The sequence below is a fragment of the Helicoverpa zea genome, chromosome 16 (assembly GCF_022581195.2).
Source record: "Helicoverpa zea isolate HzStark_Cry1AcR chromosome 16, ilHelZeax1.1, whole genome shotgun sequence".
Classification (NCBI taxonomy): Eukaryota; Metazoa; Arthropoda; class Insecta; order Lepidoptera; family Noctuidae; genus Helicoverpa; species Helicoverpa zea.
Genome location: NC_061467.1, coordinates 7958546 through 7985882, shown reverse-complemented (window position 1 = coordinate 7985882; position 27337 = coordinate 7958546). Strand labels below are relative to the sequence as shown.

General features: G+C 35.6%; 3 protein-coding genes across 5 annotated transcripts; all 3 read right to left on the bottom strand.

Annotated features, from left to right (window-relative positions):
• Nucleotides 1-2660: 2660 nt before the first annotated feature.
• Nucleotides 2661-10675, bottom strand: LOC124637299 (alpha-amylase 2-like). Its single transcript, XM_047173657.1, has 9 exons — nt 10563-10675; nt 8641-8812; nt 6437-6588; nt 5799-5979; nt 5307-5422; nt 4716-5223; nt 3671-3871; nt 3080-3241; nt 2661-2738 (listed from the first exon to the last, which is right to left on the bottom strand). The coding sequence occupies exons 2-9, from the start codon at nt 8809-8811 to the stop codon at nt 2727-2729; spliced, it is 1503 nt and encodes a 500-aa protein (XP_047029613.1). The 5' UTR covers nt 8812; nt 10563-10675; the 3' UTR covers nt 2661-2726.
• Nucleotides 10676-11064: 389 nt separating this feature from the next.
• On the bottom strand, nt 11065-16638 carry LOC124637300 (alpha-amylase A-like). 2 transcript variants are annotated; one of them, XM_047173659.1, is made up of 11 exons: nt 16347-16638; nt 15966-16154; nt 15735-15889; nt 14449-14593; nt 14251-14366; nt 13986-14169; nt 12915-13091; nt 12601-12732; nt 12268-12468; nt 12030-12191; nt 11065-11216 (listed from the first exon to the last, which is right to left on the bottom strand). In XM_047173659.1, the coding sequence occupies exons 2-11, from the start codon at nt 16149-16151 to the stop codon at nt 11205-11207; spliced, it is 1470 nt and encodes a 489-aa protein (XP_047029615.1). In that variant the 5' UTR covers nt 16152-16154; nt 16347-16638; the 3' UTR covers nt 11065-11204. The 2 variants fall into 2 exon arrangements, with proteins under 2 accessions (XP_047029615.1, XP_047029614.1); XM_047173658.1 differs by having other exon boundaries at nt 16343-16637.
• A 1068-nt stretch (nt 16639-17706) lies between these two features.
• On the bottom strand, nt 17707-25797 carry LOC124637298 (alpha-amylase 4N-like). Of its 2 annotated transcripts, XM_047173655.1 has the most exons (11): nt 25713-25797; nt 25185-25373; nt 24635-24789; nt 22449-22629; nt 21435-21550; nt 21107-21290; nt 20108-20284; nt 19561-19692; nt 19130-19330; nt 18734-18898; nt 17707-18580 (listed from the first exon to the last, which is right to left on the bottom strand). In XM_047173655.1, exons 1-11 carry the CDS (start codon nt 25713-25715, stop codon nt 18557-18559), a joined length of 1527 nt encoding a protein of 508 aa, XP_047029611.1. In that variant the 5' UTR covers nt 25716-25797; the 3' UTR covers nt 17707-18556. The 2 variants fall into 2 exon arrangements, with proteins under 2 accessions (XP_047029611.1, XP_047029612.1); XM_047173656.1 differs by lacking the exon at nt 20108-20284.
• Nucleotides 25798-27337: the final 1540 nt, after the last annotated feature.

Here is a 27337-nt window from a genome sequence, read left to right as displayed (position 1 = left end):
TAGCTGGATGGATGATAAAATGAGTCATCATCATCACCAGGTGCATAGGGTAGGATAGTTTCACTTACTCACTGTGGTAAGGCTGACCCCACATCAGGCGTGCGCGATCCTCGGGCGTGTGAGTAGCGCGGGAGTCGCGAGCGCGCTGCGTGAACGTCGCGTTTTGCTGCCCTGCGGCTTGTGTGAAGAGTGCAAGCGACGCGCTCGCGGCGAGTACGCGGCGCTCGAGTTGCGTTCTGACCCCTTCGCCCGCTATCCCCGCTGCCCGCTAAACGCCTTAGCAGTTAAACGTCAAGGAGAGCGGCGCGTGCGCGCCGCGAGCGCGCTGCAAATGCCGCAGGGCAGCAAAACGCGACGCTCACGCAGCGCGCTCGCGACGCACGCGCGGCGCCCGCGCTACTCACACACCCGAGGATCGCGCACGCCTAATGTGGTGGCCTAAGCCGGGACTCCACCGAAATGTTTGCATTAGTTCAAGAATAGGTAAAATGTACGTATCTGTGAGAGTCCACTTCATGTGTTCGTACTTGAAACCTGCAGTTTTGCCAAGATTTTCAGAATGTACGCTCGCAATTTGTCATTTCTTGGTGGAGCCAGCAAATCAAAAGAAACATAGTAAGTGTTGTATACTGTGCGTCACTACCGCACACCGGGAAAATTTCGCTCTTGCGGAGGACGTTTATATACCATATTTTTTGTCACACGTAAACAGGACGACAGTAAGTATCCACCGAAACACTTTCAAAGATCTGATGAACGAATAAATCAGACCTGACTTGGTCACCTGGGGCCAATCAGAGCTCTATGAAGCGATAATACGCTTTGGCTCCTACTGTTACTGTGGTTTCTGAAAATTTATTCACCTCATTCAACGATGAATGTAATTCTGATGGTATTATGAAGAACACTTGCTTAGCGCAGAAGCTGACGTTGGCAGGTCAACTCTTTTGACTTCTCGAATAGGATACCATTGGTTTTTGTGCAATGCACACCTGCAATGCATTCTGGATTAGGATAGGATATAGGTGGATAGGATTTGCAACAGAGAACAATTCTGTCTTTGTGATTAAATGACATCAAACGTAGTTTTATATAAAAGGTGTTTTTTAGGGTTTTTAGACTTGGCTCGGGTCTTACTGAGACTGTTCGTAATCGTGAACAGTGTATTTGCGATCAGAAGTTGAAAGTAAGCATGTCTCTGGTATGCCGCGCGTAATTTGTACGTTTACAGACGCATAAAGCATTTTACGTGTGTATGGTATTAAATAGAGAAAGCTCCCATTTCTTATCTGCTCTTTGTATCTGGGCTTCTACCTCACGCTTAGCAGCGCTTGCGAGAGATAGATCCTCATTTCTTCTAGGATTAAGTTTACATATTTTGCATCAGAAAAAATAATTAAGGTCTACTTAATACTACTCACTCAAAGTAATTTGTTTTAAGGCCACCACATTAGTGGAAGATAAGCTAAACTATGTTTATGAAAAAATCCTGATATGAACTCCATCTGTAACTTTAAATGATAATTAATAGTTCCACTAAAGTCATCATTTTTGACATAATGTTCAAAAAATAATAAAGATGGCACCGTTTTAAATTTGGCTGAGAACTATTAATTTTCTTTTCATCAAGGTAATAATTATAGTTGGATTTTGATGTGGCACGGCAAACTGACAAACACTATTGAAATGTCTATCGAAAAATTACACTACGTGTTAAAATATGGTGAATTACGGAAAATACACAACTCCATCTGTTGAAATAATAATCCTCTATAAAGAATGTATGGTAATATTGTCATTTACCACCTCGCTCCTTTGACAAATTTGATGTATTTTATTTACCACAGATGGAGCTACTTTAACCTTGGCTAAACAAAATTTTAATTAAATTAAAGGTGTGATTTTCTGTGTAAAGATTAATAATAGGCCGATCAACTAATATAAGTACAACATTCAAATGTACAGTTTTGACAAATAGACTGCGTGTCGTAATATTTTACATCTTGAATTCACAAAATTAATCATATCTTTTGATAGAGTGAATCGATTTCGATGAAACAAAAACTAAGTAATACCCCAAGTTACGTAGAATTTTTGTATATAAGCATTGTCTGCATTTAATTCGTAGATTTTACGTGAATCCCGAACAAACAAACAGATAAACAGACAAACAGACAATAATGACAAAAATGATGGAAATGGGTTCTGTTAGTTATCCTTTAAAATGCTGGCTATTTTTTTTGTCAATTTCTTCAATGTACAAAAATTACTTTTCTACAGATTTATTATATAAATATATATAGATATAGATAGATAGATATAGATGGTGCCATGGTGTGCTATAAATAGTTCGTTTTAGTGCGATTTGTGTATTTTTGGAAGTTTAGATCTGTTTTTAGCGTTGGCTTATAACTTTGGTCGGTAATATCGATTGTTATAAGTACCTTTTCAGAAGAATTGACTAAGCAGTGGCACAGAAACGCTTGTCTAAGTAAATGCATTTCATTTTCATATCTCTGGGCTTCTATATGATGATTTTTGAATACTGTATGATTGAATGATTTTTTGGAATATAAAATTATAAACATTTTTTTTCGCATTTTTTTTTTGTTTAATTTCTTGTAAAGTACAGGTCTTAATAAAAATAAAAAGATCACAGATTAGAACAATGCAGATTTAATTGAACATTATTTCATTCAGTGATTTTTTCTTTAACCGGAAAGTCTTCACAGTCTCGACTGAAACAAAAGAGAAAAAATATTAACAGTTGGTCAATTATGAAAACTGCAAGGCACCATACTTCAACAGAAGCTACTGCTGTCATACAAAGAGACTTTACTTATACCCAGAGTCCACTTAATCTGAGAAGTTTTTAAACTGTCGTTTAATATTGCAATCTTCAAGATGAAGTCGTTACTGTCAATTACATTGCGCAATCCGTAATATTGCGCAATGTTCATGTCGATCGTCGTAGGAAGGAAGGCGGGCCCTTACATTTTTCACATTTCATGAAAGTCATATTATGTACTTCAACTTATTTCTCACAAAAAAACACCACCGAATTTCTAATTCAACTTACTTCATCACCAGTGTGGATGGCCAGCACCATGTCGTAGTCATTGGCTCCTAGAGAGATACTGGCGCGGCCATCGCTGCCGACAGTGATGCGCTTGCCGGTGCAGTTGTTACCGCTCTTCTCGCCGGAGATCACGTCGCAGTAGGTACCGGCGGGGAGGCAGGTCTGTGGGATGAAGTAGGTATTTTATATGAATGTGAATGCTGTAGGTCACATGGACTATAAGTAGGTATGAATGTGCAGGTATAGAAAATATATTATGACACCTGAACCATAACTAGATGTGAATGTGCAGGTTCAAAACTTAGAAAGTTGCCGTGTCACCTTTTACTTTACTTTTACTTTTACATTAAATAGACTGCATAGATGAATGTTTCCATAGAAAGTAAAATTCGAAATCACTTACAAACGGTGACAGAAAATAAGGTGAGAAAACTTTAGCTGAAGCTAAAGTTAACTAAAGTATTCTCAATCTACCTCGAGTGAACGTGGTGATCAATGCTCACATTTGATCAAATGGCCTTCACATAATGAACAAATTATGGAAATTAAAGTCTTATAAACTTCATAGAATATAAACCAGTCATTTAGTACCTGAAGAGTCTGGTTCAAGTCCCAGTAGTCGTTGTTGAAAGCAACGAAGCCCTGGTTGCCTCTGCAGAAAGCGATCTGGTTGCTACCGTTGTCCCACCAGTTGCTGATGGCGGAGTTACCGGCGTGGTTTCTGAAGGCTACCATGCTGTAGATTTGACGCCAACGGTGCTCGCAAATCCAGCCGTTACCGCAAGAGTTGTCCTAAGCATAGAAAATGAAGTTGACGAATATGTTTGTGAAAATGAAACTATGAAATAGGAATACGAAAAGTCCGTAGATGATGATCATTTACGACATAATAAGATCCTTTTAAATTTGGAAAGGTTAAAGAGGTCAATAGTTATTTGTTATACAAGAGTGCAAAGTTGCTTTTTAACCGCGGGCTCAATTTTGATGACCGAGTAAGCGAAGGATTCTAAAATTGAAACACGAGCGTAGCGAGTGTTTCAGTAATTAGAATCCTGAGCGATAGCGAGGGAATCAAAAGAGCACAAGGTGAAAAATCTTTGCACTCGAGTGCAACACGTAACTTTTCATCCCACCTCATCGAGGAAATTACTAAATGCAAAAAAACAAAATGGCGCGCACATATGAGTATCAAATTAAAAAGAAGTACCTATTAAAGTTCATTTATTTGAGAACTCAGTTTAAAATGAAACGAGGTTAAAAATCTATGTAAAACAATAATAAAAATTACTTAATTAATTGAATAATTATTTTAAGCAGTATTTTATTTGTTTAATACTTATTTGTTTGAAAAGTCTTATCAAGATTGTCACAAATGGAGTATTGCACACGATGTTCTAAATTCAAATCACTTTGCCGCTCTAGAGGATAAAAGCGGCTTTTGCGCTCAGAAATCAAAGGGTAAAACTACTCTTTCCGAGATGGTGGGATGAAAAGGTTTTTTACATAGAAGGAGATGATAGGTAAGTACTGATATCAACAAAGTTGGGAAAAAACTAAACTGAATAATTGTTAATAGAATACAGAAACGGTTGAATAATATCATATGTAGTTGACATTTAACTATTGTGTTACTTACAGAGTTGATAGAAGGAGAGATGATGTTGCCACTGCTGTCCATTGGAGGACCAGCTTCAGTGTTGTGGAAGTCGAAACTGCTCATAAGCTGAGGCCAGCCATAAGGATGGGCCAACATGAAAGCGATCGCACCCTTGTACTGCTTAGCCTGTTTGTAAGTGAGGATGTTGCCACCAGCACCGTGACCTCTTTGGTTGTCGTGGTTGTCAATGAAGGTTAGAGCATCGTTTGAAGCAAGGAGGCCCCATGCAGGTCCCCAGTTGACCAGCCATCTGAGTTGGTTTCCGCGGTTGAAGGCACGGCTAAGTTCCATTCCAAATTTGAATTCAGTGACTGCGGCAAGGGGAGTGTATTCGTCACGGGTGATGGCTTCGCCACCGAGGTCAATGACTTCCTGGTAGATGTAGGGACGAGCGCCGGAGGGGAAACCGTGAGCGGTGTTGAGGTCGTGTAGACGGTCGAAGATGACGCGCATGTCTCCGGGCCACATGTGTTTGGCGGCGTCAATTCTACGGGTAAAAACATTTTTTAGTATCTTTAAGTTTCAAAAATATATTTTTGAATAAGGAAATGGCTGGAAATAATTTTTTACCTGAATCCAGCGACACCCAAGCTGATGAGATGGTTCATGTAGTTGACGATCATTTGACGAACGTATTCAGTACCCTGGTTCAAGTCCTTAAGACCGGAGAGCTCGCAGTTACGTACCTTGAGTAGAAAGATAGAATGTTAGATATAGGAAACTGCGCAGGTGTGATAGATTCTAGAGAAAATCATCGAGTTAGATCTATTGGATATCGATTGGAAAATTACGACTATGGAGAACTTTTCATTACAGACCCACCAAGTAAAAGGTAGCAGACACAAGAGTGAAAATACTGACCCAAACAATCTGACATAATTCTGAACTGAACCTATTTGGCACGCATTTCTTTTTTTTTTCACTTTTCTTCCCCTATTTTGTGTTGGCTTTGTGTTGTATCAATAGATTTTTTTTCATTTTTTCTTTCAAACTGTTCAAAATATTAAACCAATTCCGTAAAATTGCTAAATTGATCCAAGTAAACACCTATAAGAAACTCACTCTATCAGGGCAGCAGCCATAGTCACTGCCAGAGATGACACAATGAGGCCAGTTGAAGTCGTTTCTGCCGTAAGGAACAGCGGGGTAGTGCCAGTCGCCGAAGTTGGCGGTGCTACCACCAGTACCGGTGTTCTCGTTCCAGGTGCCTGTCATGTGGTTAATGATGGCGTCCACGTAGATCCTGTTGGGAGAATTTTAGTTTGAATGGAGATTGAAGATAGAATAAGTGAAGAAGTCAATAATGTTTGAGGATGTTTATTTTATTATGGAAAGAATATAGTATAGTCAGAATGTTAAATTGATATTGGCATCATCTTCCGAGCCTTTTCCCAACTATGTTGGGGTCGGCTTCCAGTCTAACCGGATGCAGCTGTGTACCAGTGTTTTTGACAATGACTTAACAACATTTTTGGAGGCCGCAAAATTTTTGATTAGCATGTCTTCTGGAGATTAGTTGACAGTTGTGTATTGATTTCATAGCAAAAATATTGTGACACACCCACAATGACTCTAAAATATCTCTTTTGATAAGGTTTTTACTTAGACTTCTCTTACACTGATCCTACTTGACCTTTCAAGTCATCTACCTCATTTTAAACATACATAAAATCATTGAACCTATTTGTTATCCAACTGACCTGACACCAGCATCGTTACATCTTCGCACCATGCTAGCGAACTGCTGCTCGTTACCGGAACGGGTGACCAGGCGGTACGAGATTGGCTGGTAGCGTTCCCACCAGGGGCGGTTGGCGGACCAGATAGCCAAGTTCTCATTGGGAGGAGAGATCTGGAAAAAAGTTCGTTGGTAAGTAAAATAATATGTAGATGAGTTTGGGATTATTGCATGTGTGTGTGTGTGAGCTACATGACCAAAATATATGTCTTCTTCTGCCCTGTTTCCAAGTAATTATGTATTTAAAGTTTTTCTTATGTGTATGAATTCCAAAATCAAGGGGACACCTTCCCTAACTATCAAGTTTATGATTTTTTCCGATTCGTCTCAAGTCATACAAGGGTTGTCGGGCAATGCGACGGCCATTTGCTCCCTTTTCGGCTCCAACTGAGTTTTGAGCTTCCAATTTTCGGCTTTTGGTGTGGTTACATACACATTTTAAAGGAGTACTTTTATGTATCCCGACCAACGAAAGCTTAAATTATTGATGAATCAGACACAAGGAAAATTAAAGAGTAATTATAATACTGCATAATTGATCGAATAGTTTTATCAGCATTTTGTTATCGTTGGCGTTAATATTATCCAGTAGCTAAATCAAAATACTGTCAGAGATTTATCTATCAATACTGCATTATCATATTATTAACCTACCTACCGTGACTGATAATTTTAATTCAAATTCTTTTACAATCAAATCACTTTTAAGACGTAGTATTATTGCAATAGGTATCTACTCAAATTAGGTAAGTACAGATAGGTAATGATAATAATAATACCTACAGGTAATTTATATTATCATGCCGGAAAGCTAATTTTTATTTGAAATACTTTGCTTGCTACAATCGCGCAATGCTCCGTGGCGACAAAAATTTTGGCGAGAACAACTCTTCTAAAAAGGTATAAACGATAAGCATATAAGAACTTAAAGACTTAGGTATTAATCAACTTTACCAATTTTAGCACAGTGTAGCTAAGACGCCGCACTGCTTTGCAAGTCACGGGTATCTTTATCACTCGGAACAACTTTATAAGGCTCCCAGTTGTCATCATCCTTACTAATATTATAAATCGGAAAGTGAGTTTGTTTGTTTGTTTGTTCCGCTTTCACGCCGTAACTACTGAACCGATTGCTTTGAAATTTTGCAGACGTAAAGTTAGAAGTCCGGATTAAATAATAGGGTACTTTTTATCCCGAAAAAAATAGATATTCCCGAGGGAAAACAAAAATATTGTTTGCTTGATGGATGGATTGTAGATGGCGCTGTGTGTCGTTTAAAACAAGGTAATATATTGCAAACGAATATAAACATGTAAATTTAGAAGCTAAATGATACGATAATGAATCCCCGAAAATGAGGAATTCCCGAGGGATGATGTACAATTTGTTTAATCGTCTAAACTGTTTTTTTTTACATCTACTTATATATTGCAAACGAATATGAACATATAAATTTAGAAGCTAAATGATACGATAATGAATCCTCGAAAATGAGGAATTCCCGAGGGATGACGTACGATTTGTTTTATCGTCTTAACTGTTTTTTTTACATCTACTTATCCTGAATTAACTATAATTCAACGAATTACTAATTGGTATAAGTATTAGTTAAGTTATTTCGTTCTTGAGGTATGCGATAGATGGCGCTGGGTGTTTTTAAAACGTGGTAACGATGTGTTTTTAAAATACATAAGAAGTGGAATGATAGCTTTTTAAAACGTGGTGACGTTGTTTTTTTTAAGATACGTAAGAAGTGCAATGATATCTCGCGCTTTAACCTGTAGCTCATTGTTCAATCGCGAGCTTCCCGATAGCTCGATAGATGGCGTTGTGCTTTTCTGTATCGTGGTGTTAAGGTTCGCCGCGAATTAGTCTGTTTTGAAATCAGTGGGGCCCAGTAGCGCCAGGGCCAGCCGCGGCTGCGGGTTGTTCGAAAGAGGTACCGCGGCCCTGGTATATAAAAGGCCTAGGACGGAACACGACGATTTTAGTCAGTAAGAGTCTGACACTCCCTCACCGCTGCTAACCCACAGCGGGAGGGGTGAACCGAATTCCACGCGGGCGAAGCCGCGGGCGGAAAGCTAGTTACTTATAAACCCTCAATATAGGTACTTACCAGCTCCCTACTGTTATAATATAAAGATTAAAGAAAGGAGGTTTCTTACCTGGATACCACCATATCCTCTGGGGCCTAAGAACCTCTCGCACTCATCTGCGATGTCATCCCACTTCCATTCAAACAAGTGCACCATAGTTGTACGGCCTGATGCATAGTGTGGGTTCTTGTAAGCCAGTGCCAGAGACACGGCCGCAAGCAGAAGGATGAGCCGGAACATCCTAGAACATGGAAATGTGGAATTAGTGACTGACTATTTTTGTTTATGTTTTTTTTTTTACTCACGAGATAAAGAAACATAACAGGTGAAGCGATAGGTAAAGAAAGAATTTACTAAGGTAATGCTTATTTCTTGAGAAATTTAAATACACAAGAACACAATGGTGATTTTATAGCTTATTTACAAGGGTTTTTAGCTTAAAATATTATATTGATTTCTATTCACAAATGCTGTGATGATCACTGATCTCTACATCACAGTTTTACCTACACACCTATATATGACAAGTACATACCTATTTAGCACATAGCACATTTTTGTATTAATAAAAGATGTCTTTCAATAAATAAACTACGAATTAATAACTCGTTTATTGAACCGCGATTACTTCAATACTACAGAACATTTTGACATACCTATGATACAGAAATTATCTCATACCTACCTATAAGGAAAACTAAACAACAATATTCAATAGCTACATATTGTATTGTTTCTATAACTTAGTTAACGTTACTGCACGACGCGACTTGTTTTCTGGTAATGGTAATTACTATTTTGAACAATATTATTCGACCTATTATCGAAATGGCATTTCCATTCAGAATTTCCAGTAATTACCTAGTAAATCAAGATGGGTCTTTGGGTAGCTTTCACTGATTTTTTTGTATAAGTAATTATTGTTTTTAACTTATTTAATTTACAAAAAAGAAATTGTCACTGCATTTTTGTTTTTTAGGTAGTTATATGTTTTAATTCACTGTCAACATATTCCTCAAAAATAACGAAAAAAGTACACAATGGTTTAAACCTCCAGCAATATTAATTTTTAATTAACATTTTGCTTGCAATTAGTCTTGAGTTATAATTCCATAAACAATAAGCAAAATTACCTAATTAAAGTGGCATTTAATAATATTAATCGTATCTAATCTAACAGTAATTAGGTACATTTAATAATATTAATCGTATCTAACCTAACAGTAATTGGGTGCATTTAATAATATTAATCGTATCTAACCTAACAGTAATTGGGTACATTTGGCCGCGAGTCGTTCAATCACAACAAAATACCGATAACAATGAGACTGACCATTCAGTTCATTCAGTACAAAGTTCACTGTATAAATAGTAATTCTATTCAATAGTAAAATTGATCGCATGTTAGTTTGAAATAATATTGGGTAGCAATGGAGATAATTTAGAATTTAGATCAATATAAGAAAATTATTTTAATTTTGTGTCACTTATAATTTAATTGTTAATGATCGTCATTTATTTACGACGGTGCTTTTGAGAACTATAAAAAAATATATTATAATGATTTAAAAGAGGATTCAAGCTTGGAGATCGGAGACAAAATGAGATGACCAAGGATTTTGGTCACAATAAAATTACTCTGCTACAGAGAATGATAGAACGCTAAGTTGAGGATGTTTTTGCTTTCTACCAATGGGAGTATTCGAAATTTATTTATGGATGAACGTTTGCTGTTCATCTTTATAGATCAAAAATTTCAAAATTTTAAATATTTATAACACAAAGGGAACCACAGCCTTTCGTTATACAACCTCTAAGAACCTTACCTTTAAGGTATGATTCTAGAACAATATTCAATTGTGTATCTGGCAAATGACGTAAACTTTCAAGACATGAACTAATTTGATTGGTTGATTGACTAAAATCAAGATCAATTTTTGAATATCGTTCTAGAACACGCGCCTAATTCAAATATTTGAAGTATCACTCACCTTATGTTTTTACCCCTTAGTGCGCTACCGCAGGATATATGCAAGTCTACGTTGGCCCACCTACTGAGACCAGACTTTATATACTTGGAGATAAAAACCTCAGTCTATACAATGATAATGAACCCTTATCTTTATAATTATATTTTAATTCCTGATAAAAGGTCCGAAAACAATAATAATCTTAAGATCTGTTGTTCGATAAATATTTGTACTTAATTATATAATTTTGTAGTAGAAATTTCTAAAGGTTTGATTGTAATTTTGCAATCGGTACAGTACCTACCTATCATTAATGGATTATTGATTAGGTATTCAATGATACCTCTAATGCTATAAATAAGTATACCAAGTTGTTTATACTGGGTACACGGAAAAAAATTATGGCGCTCAAAATTCAGCTGAAACACGTCACCATTGAGTTTAACTAGTTCTTTTATTCAAAATATACTCATATCTAAGGTTACTTTTAAAATAGGAAGGTAATAACTAAAAATAAGCCATATGGGGTTATTTACAAAATATAATTAGACAAAAGGTCGATAAATAACAATTTTGAAATATCATCGTATTTTAAAACATTAGAATCTTCTTTTACTGCTATCACTTTGTCGATTTCAGGATATCATAGCTTCTTACCACCATCTAAAGAGCCGACTGAAAATAGTAATAGATTAATCAGTTTAAAGACGTCAATGAAATAGATATCTAACACAATTAAAAATCAAATACATGTCAAGCTTTGAAGATTAATAAAGATTTTTTTATTTGTTAATGAACAAACAATATTGTTTATCATGGTTTCCAAAATAATGGTTAATGTAGTAGAGTCAAATAAGGCCATAAAACTGATGGTATTAAGAATAAACTATTGTCTTGGTATGGGCATGCAATAAAGAGGAATTATACGCATGCACAAAGTATGTACTAAATATGAATGTAGATGGTTGGAGAGGAAGAATACCTATGAAAAGAGGGATGGATTGCCTGAAAGATGATATGAATAAGGAGGGAGTGAGTGTCGGTACGACGAGTGACAGAGAAGAATGGAAGTGGGAAACATGTTGCGCCGACCCCAGACAGATATTGGGCGGGATATGGCCATTGTTCCAGACGGATCCGATATGAGTAGAGGATGACCAAAAACTATAAAAGTCAAAGAAGCAAGGAAAATATTTATTAGCACATACATTAGGTCAGTTGTAAAATATTATCATTAAATAAATCGGATCTATTACTCAATAATGAAATGTCATGTAGCAGCTGTTGAATTATACATCAAAAATAATTGTTTGTTTATTTATCGTATTTCCCTAAGCAATCAATCAGTTATTTTACGAATTAAAACTCGACATAATTTGTATGGAACTGAAGCAAAAATTCTATCTCTCATCGCAAATCAACGGAAGGATAAGTTATAGAAATCCGTCGTTAATAGAGGGCAGTTAACATATCTGCGATATTCCTTACCTCTTTTCCAACATGTATAGCAAGATACAGTTCTTCTTCAGCCCCAGATAATGTTATTTGCGCTTTCCCAATAGTTGATACGGTGATATTTCTTCCAGTACAAGTTGTTCCTTCTTTTTGTCCTGATATTATGTCGCAATAGGTTCCAGATGGGAGTTCAGTCTATAATAAATCATGAGTTTATAATAACACCAATCTTTAGCTTTACGGCCTCTCTATAAGCATTAAGTTCACTTACCTGTATCTCCACATTCATCTCACTTCCTTCAGTATTGAAAGCAATGAATCCTTTGTCCCCCAAACTGAAGGCAACTTGGTTGTTCCCATTGTCCCACCAGTAGTTAACTTCTGTATTCATTACTTCATTTCTGAACGCCACCATTCTGTACACGGGGCCCCAGCGATGTTCACATACCCAACCACCATCGCATAGTTGGTCCTAGAAATGAATTTGTAATTCTTTAAATTGAGTATGTAACCTTTCCGTAAAGGAAGATGGTCAGCTTTCGTCAGTACGTCAGTACCCACAGCGGGGGGGATCATTGATGACGTTCTACAAAAAAGACTTTACCTCATTTATAGTAGGAGATATAATATTTCCTTCACTATCAGCAGGAGGTCCTTCTTCAAAACTAGTGAAATAATAACTGCTTGTTATCCGAGGCTGTCCATATGGATGGGCTAGAAGAAAAGCTACTGCTGCCTACAACAAAACAATATTCACGTCACCTTTGTTTTAACACTAGTTTTGCGCATTAAATTCACATCTGCGATTTTATCATCGTTTATCAAGATTTTTGACAAACATTATATTAGAACTACTTTACTATATTTCGAAGCGTGTGATCAATATCTGTTATAATGAAATTACATGAAATATTTTACCTTATAAAGTGTAGCATTTCTATGTGTCAATATAAAGCCGCTTCTTTGTGTGTCGTGATTGTCAACGAAAGCAACGGCGTTTTCACTCGGCATCATATCCAGTGCTGTAGTACCCCAAGACTTTAGAGTCTTCAATGGCTTTCGACCAGTGAATATTTGAGCTAATTCGTCTCCAACCTAGAAGTTTACGATAGCCATAATTTATGGAAATACTGTGTGGTATAAGGCAATGTGATCTGTATGGTCTTATGATGCATTCCAAATATGAAACTTTACGGGTCCCTTGTAACATTTGCCCTTAGTCCGGAAAATAAGGGGATAAATAATCCCGATTCACTGTTAGAGGTAACTATTGCTCATGCACTTTTACTGTTCCGGGTTCCGTATATCTATTGATGGTCAGAAATACGAGCATTTTTGCCAGGCATGGACAAAACTGAAACACGTTACGATTACAACAAAGCGAATGTTGAATTTAGTGAATTCCGAGAATGCAGGAAATATGTAGTTGGATGCGCGCCAATTTTGCAATACGAAATATAGGTCTTCATGTGACTGACAGGAAACGTAATAACATACACGCGTATCAGGTTTCATTAATTACACAATATTGTAATATTTGGTATTTCGAAGACACAACTAGGAATAGGTAAGTCCTCCTACATTTTTTGTGAGTTTACACATTAAAGAAAAAAAAAACAGTACCTATAGGCTTGTAACACTCACTTAAGATATGTTTCTTAACTGTTTATGACTTTTTAGAGCCCTAAAAATTCATGATGTGAAGCTAATATCTTTTAAAAATCGTTCTGTGAGATAAAAATGTTTTTGGAAACGCTAATGGGTTACGCTTATTCAGCGAAAATGTTAACGATGATGCGGACAATGTGATATTGCGGGCCTTACTGCTAAGTACTCGTTATAATAAAGACCCAATAGCTAAGATTAAAAAAATATCAAAGAAGCTTTTAAGACATCACTGCCCGAGATGAAATGGTAAAAAGAGCTGTAGGTAGGTCCTATATATGTTTATCATGATAACTTATTCTAATAAAACATAAATCCCCTTACAGTAAATTCCGTAACATCTCCCATATCTTTGTATTCTTCATAAGTAATTACTCCACCCTTTGCAACCTCTTGGTAAATGTAAGGTCTCGAATTCTTTCGAAATCCAAATTTTGTATTCAAATTATTGAGGTACTTGTAAATTTCTTTAAGGTCTGCTGGCCACATGTGTTTTGCTGCATCCACTCTACATGAGAATAATTCATTTAAAATCATGCTTGCAACACTTCAAAAATCTTGAGCTGCATTGGAATCATTTTTTACTTACCTAATTCCAGCTACACCAAGATCAATAAGCTTATTCAGGAAACCAATTATCTTCTGACGGACATAAGGCATTGTTTGATTCAAGTCCTGAAGTCCTACCAACCTACACATCCTCATCTGAATAAAATAAAATACATAGAGACATGTTTTAGGTCATTTCCGCAAAAATAGGGACATCTTCTTTCAAGTCAATACCAACCTCAGTAGCATTATTATAATCATTTACATCGCAGACAGGGTGATGGAAATTTTCTTCTGTGTATGGAACTCCTGGATATGAAAGACTATCAGTTTCGGGAGTACCACCACCTGTCATATGGTTGAATACCACGTCTACGTAGACTCTGCAAAACAAATGAAGTATTGGGACTTTCAAACCGAATGATAAAGAACTGGCCAGTCACAGTCATCGCATTTTTAACTCGCTTCACCTGTAACTATGTACCTATGTAACAAAATCTTGTAATCTTAATTTGACCCACTTCCCAGTGACAATACATGACTCGCTAAGAAACGTTACAAAAAGCGTAATGTTTTTTAGTTCTAAACTATTTATTTTTTATAAGGACGCATGGTGCAATCAGATTTGTGAAATAAATTAGGTACTACATTTAACAATCATAGTATTTAAATACCTAATGATAGAAGTAAAGCTATGGATTGAGAATCAGTTGAGTGTAACAAATTAATCTGTTTATCGAGATTAGTAACTAAATACTTCAGTCATTTTGATCCCCATAGGAAACAGGATTAATGTTATCGCAGCTATAAACGCAGCTACTAATAAAATACTGATAACGACCAGATTTGTAGATAAATCATTATCATTAATTGTTAAGTAAGTACTTCGATTATACACGCTTATCGTTTTGTTCTATGAGATAGAAAATTAATGTGCATTTGCAGTATGGAAACTGTTGCGACGGGTTGATTATGATCTAAATCTTCATTATGATGTTTACCGCTTGGGTTAGTAACTAGACTGATGGAAAAGGACAACAATTTGCATGAGTAATGATTGTGAACAACATAATAAAATCATTTTTAACTTCATTGCATCATTTTCAACTCTATGGGCTAGGGAATAGGGACATACACACATGTTATTTCTTATTATTGACGGTCGGGTATAATCAGTGCCATCGGCGACATTCACAAGAAATCTAATGCGACAATAGCTACAAATCTGCCGTAAAAAGATATTCAGGCGAAGTAAAGATACCTTTTGAAATCAACACAACAGAAGTAGGAATATTTGAGTTATCATTTGTATACCCCTTATTAATACTCGTATTTAGATGATTTATGAAGACCATATCGAGAATCAAGAGAGAGAAGAAAGAAAAACAGGTGACAAACAGTGACATTGAACAGGCGTATCAAGGTGTACGTACCAATTGAAGAGCCGGTTGTATAGAATTTACTCGTTCTTATTTTTTTTCTCTTTCCTCAAAATTCTTTCAAATAACTTAGGTAGGTACATACCTTACACCAACTTTGTTGCATCTAGTAGTCATGTTCAAGAAGTCAGCTTCGTTTCCTGAACGGGTCTCCAGTTTGTATGACATCACTTGGTATCGTTCGTACCAGGGTCTTATGCCGTTTAGGTTTATCACCATGTTTTCTGATGCTGGTGACGTCTGGTCAAAAAGCCAAAATGTAGTATCGGAAAAAATCGATCTACTTCTAGAGTCTACTAGGTCTTAAGAAACCTACCTGTATAGCTCCGTAACCTTTGGGTCCAAGGAACCTCTCGCACTCCTCAGCTATGTCCAACCACTTCCACTCGAACATTTGTACGATGACGGAGCGGCCGGGCCATTGGTTGGTCTTGATGTAAGCGTCGCAAGAAAACGCAGCTCCAAACAGAGAGCAGAAAGAAAGCCACAATAGAAGTGTCATTGTCTGAAAAGAAACCAGGGTTTTACAATTATTTCAGTGCATAAGGACGGGGACGATGAACATACCTCTCGATTTGTGCAAAATTAATCTTAGTTAATCTCCAACGACAATTTAATCTAACGCAAATATGAAAAAGACTATTATTTTTCATACTTCTATTTGAGGTCTATGTAATAATTTAAGGTACTTACTTACATAACATATAAACACGACTGTTCAACAGGAAGACTTGAACTCAACAATGCATTTCAAATGTAAACACTTAACAAAACAGCAAACCACTTAACTATTAGAAAAATATGACACGATTATGACGTCGTTGAATAGTAAATGTTACGTTGTTTCACTTCATAGTCCGACAAAAAAGTTAAACCATGATTATTTACGCTGTAAAATACATTTTTTTTAATATCACTTCCATTAAAAGCACCTTCTTTTTAGTAACGTAACTTTTCAACACGTGGGTAGTTATTTTTTTAACATTAACAGAATCTTCACTTCCCAAAAAAAACGAATTTTAGATATATCTTGGAGAATCGTAGGTGTACTAGGTATGAAACTACAGGGGGCGTTCCTGGCATACCAATAACGTGAAGTTCGTCACTAACTGCGTGATAACAGGAATAGGAATTGGTCTTTTGATAAATTAGTTGTGTTGTGTGATTGACCTGTATTCGATAGGTAGGTATAGGTACTGATTTTGTCGACATTTCTCGTATTTTGCATAATGGCTTAAGACACACAATATGAATAATTTTGTTTTTGTCATTATACTCCGTTTGATATATTTGAGTCATATCAAGATTTTTTACCTTTTTTTTAAGTGCCTAAACGTATTATAGGAAGTACCTATTAGGTACCGGTACAGGCTAGGTAACTCTTACCTACCTATTACTGTCATTACGCACAATTGCTTCAGTATTTGCCTAAAAGTAGAATCTAGGAGAGCATTTATCAGAAATGCTCTCCTTTAAGTCCTTAAGGTAAATCCTTAGAATTTAGGTTTTGTTTGTATCATTTCTTATGGATCTATTTGGCATACTTACCTATACCTAGGTTCAGTAAAACTATAAACATCTAAATCTTTATTCAGAATAAAAGTTGTAAAAACGTAATTTCTTTCGACATGCCAGCGATGAGATTCACGAAAAAATGAAAGTGTTTATCTGTTCATACGATGTCTAATTAGGCCGTCTGAAAATAGTCTTCGTTTCTGAAGGCGGCATTATATTGTAGGCCCTACTTCAGTTCTTATTATTTTGTAAAACCTTTTGTTACTCCTAGTATCTTCCTAACATTTTTTTAAATCTCTGAGATTACCAACGCAGTTTATTTCTTTGTAATAGATAACATCGGAAAATATTCAAAATGCATTTTCATTTCTGCTGTTCATTTCCTAAATTACAAAATCTTAAAAAAATTCGTTTATACATATTATGTGACAAATCCATTTCCATCACAGTTAATCATAATTTATAATCAATGCAATACTTACCGATAAAAGATTGTTCGATAGGGTTTTTTGATAATTCGGGTGAAATAATAAACAAGGAGGTGCAATTAAATGTTTTAATTCTTATACCTACATACACATACATACATGACAAATAAGTACAACACACAACATCGATAAATTAAAAACAATTAAGTACAAAGCATAGATTAATACCTATAGTCTGATTTTTAATTCGAGTCAGTAAAAGGACATTTCCAGTGTTGCGCGGTTTTAAAAAAATAGGGTCCCAAATAAATAGTGATGTGGAAAATCGAGATTTTTAAATCGAGAATTAAAAGTTAGTCTAGATTACATTCATTTATTTATTTGTACATACATTACATTTTTTATTAATATCAAATTGGCTTTATATTAATATAAATATGTAATTTACGGAAATTAAACTGGAGACATGTAATTAAATATTACATAGAATACTGTTGTTATATTTTTTTTTATGTAATAATGTTGTAATGAGAAGTTTTAGTATGCTGGGAAGGTTCATATTTCTAAAATCGTATTATTTAATACGTTATGCTTTAAATATTTATAATAAAAACAACGCTCTGATACCTAATAAAATAAATCATGACTAAACTTCTAAGTCGATCGATTGTGGAACATCACTATTGTAGTGAGTCACCCTTTTTTGTGAAAGTGACAGTTGCTCCTGTCATTTTACTGACTCGAATTAAAAATCAGACCATACATATTATCTACTATATTACATTAACAAATAATATTTCTCATAAATTATTTACTACATTACAAGTAAAGGAGAAAAACAAGTATTAAATAAGATTAAAATATCGAAAACTAACGTCTCGAAACTACATTCAAAATCTTTTTAATAGTAGACAATAGTCTACTATACCTAATAAGGTACTAACTTCTGGTTTATCGAATCTCCTTATCCCGTCAACACCAAAAGCGACTGAAAACAACAATATGAAAAATGTTAATAAAGCAGAATCATAAATTAACACTTTTTCTTTATCTTTAATTAATTTGCATAATAAATAAATCAAACATTTACAAACACGACAACACGCATAATGAAGTTTTTTTTATATATATAGGTACCTACCTCTTTTCCAACATGTATGGCAAGATGAGTTTCTTCGGCACCAGATAAAATTATTTCCGTCTTCCCAGTAATGGATACCGATATATTTCTCCCAGTGCAAAAAGGTAATTCTTTGTCTTTTTCTCCTGATATTATATCGCAATAGATCCCAGCTGGAAGTCCTGTCTGTCAATTTCATACAAAAGTTACAGATTTTGTTCTACATAGAGATATTCTATATCATAAAGGAAAAAAATATATTAAAGTTGTATACAGTTTTCTTGCAATTAGCGGCCCGTGACTGAATTCCGGGTTCGCAAATATGCGCATATCTATGAAAACTATTTCTGCGCAATATTCCATGACTTCTAGTTTAGCGAAAACTACAACTTACAACCAATCGTAAGTATGTATTACCTGTATCTCCACATGCATCTCACTCCCTTCAGTATTGAAAGCAATGAATCCTTTGTCCCCCAAACTGAACGCAACTTGGTTGTTCCCATTGTCCCACCAGTAGTTAACTTCTGTATTCATTACTTCATTTCTGAACGCCACCATTCTGTACACGGGGCCCCAGCGATGTTCACATACCCAATTTTCATCACACATTCCGTTCTAGAAAATTCAAATCAAGTTCTGTACATATGGACTTCTCATCGAATTGTTTTGGGGATCTTATTTACCTATTATCATTACCAATAGGGTTACCAACATATCAGTAAATTATGTAAATGGTAAGCCTGGAAATTCAATTTCAAGTAGATAATACGATCTTTCAGTCTGCTTAAAGCATACTGTAAACATACCTAAATAAAGAGACAGATTATAAACAAAATAAAAGTTACCTCGTCAATAGTAGGAGATATAATATTTCCTTCACTATCAGCAGGAGGACCATCGTCAAAACTATTGAAATAAAAACTGCTTGTCATTCGAGGCTGCCCATACGGATGTGCTAGAAGAAATGCTAAAGCTGCCTGTAACAATAAAATTAAACATTCTAATTGAGAACCTCCTCCTTGAGTCCTTTGATTGAGACCTTAAGTTGATAGTTAGGCAAGGCCTTCACTTGAACCACTACCAGTGTGGCCCAACAGGGCCAAGGCCCGCCGGGGCTGCGGGATTGTTCCGTTACCTACCGCGAATTTGGAATATAAAAGGCCTACGACGGAATATGATGGATTTTTAGTCAGTAAAGTCACCCCCTTACCGCCGCTAGCGGGAGGGGTCATTTGATGATTTTTGCCATCAATAAAAAAAGAACCTCCTTCTTTTTTGGGAAGTCGCTTAAAAACAACAATAATTGCAAGAACAATTCCCTAGAGAAGTTTTAATGAACAATATAAAAATGAGGATTAAAATAAAAAAGATCTTAAACGACAATTTAGGTACCTTATATAATGTAGCATTTCTATGCGTCAATATAAATCCATTGCGTTGTGTGTCATGATTGTCAACGAAAACTAAGGCATTTCCATTTGGCATCATATCCAGTTCCGCAGTGCCCCAAGACCTTAGCGTCTTCAGTGGCTTTCGACCAGTGAATATTAGCGCTAATTCTGTTCCAGCCTACAAATAAATACATCTTATATCAAGTCATATTTATATTAAAAAATTATGACTTAGTTCATACCTATATTACAAATTAAAACTACATACAAAAATAAAAGAGGGGTGAGGGGTGGGGGGATTAAAGCTATGTATCATAATATTATTCATCCGCATCGCTGTCAGCGGGGATCGTGCCCAAATGGCTGCATTGCAATGCTGGATGGCAATGTATGCATATTCTTTGGCCGAAGTATAAACCAGCCTTTTGATCACGAGTGGACTCCACAAATAGCTTGGAAATTACATAAAAAAACATGTAACATTTAATTTACTATGAATGTCGATATGAGATTGGACATAATCTGTATCAAGCCAACTTCAAAATTATATCTCCAATAGCAAAAGAAATGATAGATCAGTTATTGTAATCAGCAGTTAGAGACTGCACTAGATAGAAATCCAATTTCATCGGATCTGGAATACTATATATTTATTGGTAGTGTCTTCGGAAATGATTTCAAGGAAATATTCTCGACTATACAACTAATTCCCGGAAGAAATGTTAAGCCTTATTTATTGGATAGAAGAATAATCTTGTGCATGAATAAACCAAACAGAAGATTATGTCGTTAAGGAAAGCGTTATTGAGATGGTCCAGCAAATTGCTTATACAGAGCATTAAGCTTCGTAACTCGATAGCTCATTAAAATTAATTTGACCATTACTCAGTAGGTAATAAACATTCGAACAATGTCGCCATAATCCTTTCTGCTATAGGTTTTGTAAATTGGAACGGAAAATATTCCCTGGAATACAGATTGATTAATTTCAATATCTTACAGTGAATTCCGTAACATCTCCAATATCTCTGTAATCAGCATACGTAACTACTCCACCCTTTGAAACTTCATGGTAAATGTAAGGTCTGGAATTTTTTCGGAATCCATGGTTTGTCTTCAAATTGCTGAGGTACTTGTAAATTTCTTTTAGATCTTCTGGCCACATATGCTTTGCTGCATCTACTCTGAAAAACCCCGAACGAGACAATGATCGAATCAGAACTTTTTTTACAGTGTCAGAGACCCTAGAAGACCAAATTAAAAGCCTAATTAAAAAGAAAACTTGTGGTATATTTCCCAAACCTTATATTGCCTTATCTTCATCTTACCTGAAACCAGCTACACCAAGATCAATAAGCTCGTTTAGGTACACGATAATCCTCTGACGCACGTAAGGCATTGTCTGATTCAAATCTTGCAATCCACCCAGCTGACATACTCGAATCTGAATCATGTGAAATTTCCGTAAATTTTAGGGTGTTCAAACACGACAAACATGAAAATGTAACCAGGAATTATCTGGTGATAAAATTATCCAAAACGAAAAAAAGAGTATTTCATAAGGATCTCCACAAAATTACAAATTATATTTAAAAGGATGACCGTTTTTTGTTGATACTATTTAGTATGATTCTTCAGAGTTCGGATTAGTAGATCGTAGACTATCTACTAATCCGAACTCTGAAGAATCTACAACAGTAGCAAGTACCTACAACAGGATTAGTTCGATTCAATCTAGAATGACAACATAAATCTTATCATACGAAAATTCCTATGAATGTTCTAAAGGTCATTGCAACAACATCTCAGGTGCAAAGTGCTACTTCGAAAACTAGCAGATGTCACTACTAATTACTTAGATAAGTGGAAAAAACACCGTGATGCCACGAGGCAGCTATCAGGTCAGATCCTATCTAATCTACCTATCTCTTGCCGAATCATCTGACCATCTGCTGCGTGAAAACATACTGGTAATATCCAGAATTCTCCAATAAAGAAGGCAAGAATTTCTTTTCCCATAAATGAGGTGATAAACAGGTCTCATCCTCCTACTCTAATCTCAAATTTTTTGGGGTCGGTGCAGCATGTTTTCTTCTTCCATACTCTTCTGTCTACCGTCATCTCACAAAGAACATTCTTTCTAGCGATGTCGACTTTCCCTCAATCCAGCCGTCGTTATTTTGGCGGTCCCCTACCACTAGGTATATCCATCCACATTCACCCACCTTCTTCACAACATGATTCTCGTTCCTCCATATCACATGTCCATACCATGACAGCTAGTTTCCAAGATTGTCAGTTACCAGTACAGGTCTAATGTGCCAAAATGGAAAGTGTCCTACCTCTGTAGCATTATCGTAGTCATTGACTTCACACACTGGGTGATGAAAGTGTTCCTTCCTATATGGAACTGCTGGATACAAATATTCGTCAATGAGAGCAGTACTGCCACCAGTCCCATTGTAAACCTTATTTGTATTCTGCGGTATCGCCATATGGTTGAATACGACGTCCACGTAAATTCTGCGAAATATGTTGTTTTTATAAAATTGTCGGTAAATATGTTCTGAGGTAATTAAATTGATAAAATTGGCATTATATTCTAAAAGTAGGAACCTAATCAATTGCTAATACCAGACGTGGACAGATAAAGAATGACCCACCGAAACGATTGAGTACGGAAAATGATCACAACTTGTCTCTTCTATAGGTAAGGCTCATAGCTCATATATATGGACAGATTTGGTGGTCCAATAAAAAATAAGTCCGAGATAGAATCTTCCTTTGATTACCTACGGTTTTCCTAAAGTTCCCTAAGATATAGGTAGTAATTGGGCATACCTAGATGTTGTTAAAGCCAGAGCATTTTGCTGAAGGGTGTAAGTTAAATCATGAAATTTTATTGCATTTACGATAGTCTCTATCTCATGGCGTGCTAATAAACTCTTTTGCAAAAAAAAGCGGGCACCTATACGAAATCTTGGTTTTAAGGACTTCACGTGTATTTCAAACGGTTTTAATGACTCTAGTATGTTACTAGCATCAAAAGGGTTAGCCAAGCATGCGTGAGAGTGTATTCTAAATTTGAATTTTGTAAAATTGCTAAGCAACTGGTTGAACCTTGTTTTGGACTAATTTCTGGTTGAAGGTTCGTTTCGGCGTTCGGCGTTTTGAGAAGGTTTTGGCGTGATTTTTAGAAAACTGATAATGCAGTTTTAATTAATGGTTAATGCACCTTTCTGGGATATCAAAACAATTTTGAAAAACCATGCGTATTTGATGAAATGTTCACTTGCTCTAAATTGTTCGTACTGATGATTGATGGCAATGTTAAGAGTTTCGTATTTTTGTGTAAAGCGTTCTATTTTTTAGATATTGTACCCACGCGGTTTAAAATATCCCTTTCTCGTAAATAAACACAATTTAGAGGAGTATCAGTACTTTGGGCTGCGACAAAACAAAATAAAAAGTTAGCAGTGCTGATCACAACTCGTCACCTATCACACTTTGACATTTAATAAATGCCGAATTTTGTGATAAATGTTAAATTAACCATATAAAAAATAATGAGGAGGGTTAAGGCAATTTTACAAAATTCAAATTTAGAATACACTCTCACGCATGCTTGGCTAACCCTTTTGATGCTAGTAACATACTAAGGTCATTAAAACCCTTTGAAATACACGTGAAGTCCTTAAAGCCAAGATTTCGTATAGGTGCCCGCTTTTTTTGCAAAAGAGTGTATTAATTACCTCCTATTAACATTTTCAGTGTGCGAGTATGACTTTCGACTTAACAACACTGATTGATACTGATAACGATAAGAAGGGATAGGTACCTAATATTATTGATACATCCGTTATCAAAATAAAATATAATAAGGATTATCGTGAAAAAGCCGGTTTGACATACCTAGACGGAAACGATAGTGATTAACAAGCTTAATTGTACCTACGTGAGAGAAAATTTGCTGATAATTACTACGGGTAAATAAAGTAGTTTTTGTTCGATAGCATTCGATATATGTTGCAACACTCTAGATCAGTCATACTCAACAGGCGCGGGCGCCCGCGGGCCGCATGCAGCCCACGTGGCGCCGATGGGAACATCTTTGGCCCCCCGATGGATAAGTCTACTTTGCACTCTTGGACAACGACATATCCCCTTTTTTGCCAGAGCCCACCGAGGGTCCTTTTTATTTTTATCTTTTTGATGAGAGATCATCAAATGACCCCTCCCGCTGTAGGTTAGCACCGTGAGGGAGTGTCGGACTTACTGAATTTAGTCGTATTTGTACCAGGTAATTCTTTTAAACAATCCCATAGCTCCGATCTACCCAGGGCCCTGGCTACATACTAAAAAAGCGTGTCTGACAGTAAGACAGGTTCCTATATGCGCAATTGCGCATAGGTATTTTTGCTGATATCATTACGATTATTATCTTCAGTTGAAATGCATCCTGTGGGGCATAATCTTTTCGGAGACTTGCCATATCATACGTGATTAATTAAATAAATCATGCACGTACCTAACACCAACTTTGTTGCACCTAGTAGTCATGTTCAAGAAATCAGCTTCGTTTCCTGAACGGGTGACCCGTTTGTTAGACATCACTTGGTAGCGCTCGTACCAAGGTCTTGTACCGTTTAGATCTAGTATCAAGTTCTCTGATGCTGGCGAAGTCTGGTAATCAAGAATATACAGATATAATATGCAGGTTGGATCAATTTTTCGAGAGCCACTCAACAAATAGGTAATTTACTACGTGGCACAGGACCTGTCGCCCTAGTCGGAATGTCTAAGGACCGGTCTTTCTTCAGAAGCTCTGAGTTCTTTTGTTTTTACCAATTTGAATGTTGTTGCAACTCACAGTAGGTAATTAGGTTTAATAAGTCCAAAGTTTAAATCATATTTATCTAAATGGCATTAATCGTAGATTCCAATTAATTACATTAATTGATTTGAACTGACGCAGACGGGGATATGTTAATTGATATGTATTGTAACCTAACTAGGTACTGTAGTACCAACACATTACCTATATTCCTATATGACAAGTATTTTATCTACCTATATACCTGTACAGCACCAAATCCTTTGGGTCCAAGGAACCTCTCGCACTCCTCAGCTATGTCCAACCACTTCCACTCGAACATTTGTACGATGACGGAGCGGCCGGGCCATTGGTTGGTCTTGATGTAAGCGTCGCAAGAAAACGCAGCTCCGAATAGAGAGCAGATAGAAAGCCACAATAGAAGTGTCATTTTCTGAAAATCAAAAACAAATGGATAATTATTTAAAGGTATAAAAAACTAGTAGAATACTGATAGTCTAGGACTCAAAAAATCTTCAAGAACTGATATTTATTACTTTTATATAGAACTGAATAATAAGTAAGTCACACTGCTGATGATGGTAGATGTTATAGTGCTGAAAAATTCAGAAAAAAGCGAATTTGTGATACAAACAAATATGTAGATAAATAAATAACATTTGATAAAAACCAGTCTCTTACAGACATTTTTAGAAGACAACTCATTTAATAGATTTCTATGCTAGGTTTTCATTCAATTAAGTCAATAAATTAATTCTAAAAAACAACTTACCATGAAGTATAAAACAACTGTTCAATCGAAGGTCAGGCAAAGTAATGCTGTTTCAAGTCCAAAATACTTACCTAGCTGGCTTAACTACATATAATGAAAAATACTAGAATTACCACGTCATAGAAATACTTAGGTACTGTCGAGTAGTCTGCATAACATACTCAAGTAGATAAAATTGCTAACAATTTAATTACTCTTAAAAGTAAAAACACTTTTATTCAATAGGTAACTACCCTGATTCAAAGTAATTAAATTTAAGTATTTCTAAGATCCATCCACTTTTCCTACAATGTTTATGAGGTATAACGAATTTATTATGCTATGTCGATATAATCATCAAGTTGTTACTTCTGATATCTACTGTTTCGAAATAAGAAATCACATATTAATTTTACTGGGGAGTTTCAACTGAAGTAAAAAACAAACCTTATTTATAGCACTTTTATTAAGAACAACTAATATATATTTCGTTAATATCATTACAATCTTAGCTGCTATGACTGAAATTTCGGACTTGCCACCATTGCACTGACTCCCTTTACATTTGTCAAAAATATACTTCATAAAGTCGAAATTCAAGGAATTCTTTCCCAACAAGTCCATTGTCTTTAAAAATAATACTAAAATATATATTACGATAAGTCTTAGTAATATTAGACATATATTAATTACTCTTACCGAGCTAAAAACTTTGCAAAAATATGTAAATATCATCATATATTTCATGTAAACATTTCCAAAATATCAAGGAAATATTATGCTAAGACCACATTATGCACCCAGCGCTAATTGTTTCGATGACGTCAAGATAAAACGAAGTTAATTGACAGAATCACTTTGACTGACCTACCTACATTAAATATGCACGAGCTGCAAAATTAATGAATGAAAATTAAGATTTTATACTTTTGTATATAAAACAAAGGCATTTCTCTTCTTAATACGAGTTTCCATTTTCACAATAATTTTCAGCTACGGCAGATTTCTATATTATATAATTGGCATATTACCATGGAGTGACTACGTGATAATTTTTTTAGACCAAAGCTACCACTCAAGCTTCTTTTAAAGTGTAAGGTGTATTTCGTAAAATTATGACGTCATCTATAAATATACTTATTAGCTACAGTATAGTTAATAATTACAGTTGCAAGCTGAAACTGTCAATTTCTGTCAATAATGGTGCTAGACTAGCCAAATTGAACTCATTTCATTGGTACGAAAATATATCGAAATATTGGACATTCACTTTGTCATTGTCACACTTGACAAGTACAGAAAAATATATTTACGCATACACAAGGTAAATAGGAATCCAATGTTGTCAGCGTTGCTGATACGTAAAAAAATATAGTATTTTTATCTTTTCTTTTGTCTCTTCAATAAGGCAATAGTTCCCTCAAATTCTGTTTGCATCATGTTTTATAATATCATGTATAATTGCCATAGTGTTTCTACAGTCATTATATCTACTGCTTATAAAATATAATGCATCTAGAAGCTACAATACTACTATATCTACTACTATCTATATAGTTACGTAGGTACATATCGGGTGTGTCGTTCATAATCACATTAAATTCTATCGCATATACTTTATGATATTCTATGGCGAATTGTAAAAA

What these genes read in the sequence shown, in the direction of transcription:
- LOC124637299 (XM_047173657.1), bottom strand. Translation starts at nt 8,811, where the DNA reads ATGTTCCGGCTCATCCTTCTGCTTGCGGCCGTGTCTCTGGCACTGGCT. An exon ending in TTGGGTGTCGCTGGATTCAG is followed by an intron (nt 5,224 to 5,306) that starts GTAAAAAATTAT and finishes TTTTACCCGTAG; the next exon opens with AATTGACGCCGCCAAACACA. An exon ending in ACTTGAACCAGACTCTTCAG is followed by an intron (nt 3,242 to 3,670) that starts GTACTAAATGAC and finishes TTCATCCCACAG; the next exon opens with ACCTGCCTCCCCGCCGGTAC.
- LOC124637300 (XM_047173659.1), bottom strand. Translation starts at nt 16,151, where the DNA reads ATGACACTTCTATTGTGGCTTTCTTTCTGCTCTCTGTTTGGAGCTGCG. An exon ending in TGCAACAAAGTTGGTGTAAG is followed by an intron (nt 14,594 to 15,734) that starts GTATGTACCTAC and finishes TTTGTTTTGCAG; the next exon opens with AGTCTACGTAGACGTGGTAT. An exon ending in GAAATGCTACACTTTATAAG is followed by an intron (nt 12,733 to 12,914) that starts GTAAAATATTTC and finishes GTTTTGTTGTAG; the next exon opens with GCAGCAGTAGCTTTTCTTCT.
- LOC124637298 (XM_047173655.1), bottom strand. An exon ending in TGCAACAAAGTTGGTGTTAG is followed by an intron (nt 22,630 to 24,634) that starts GTACGTGCATGA and finishes CATATTTCGCAG; the next exon opens with AATTTACGTGGACGTCGTAT. An exon ending in GAAATGCTACATTATATAAG is followed by an intron (nt 19,693 to 20,107) that starts GTACCTAAATTG and finishes TTATTGTTACAG; the next exon opens with GCAGCTTTAGCATTTCTTCT.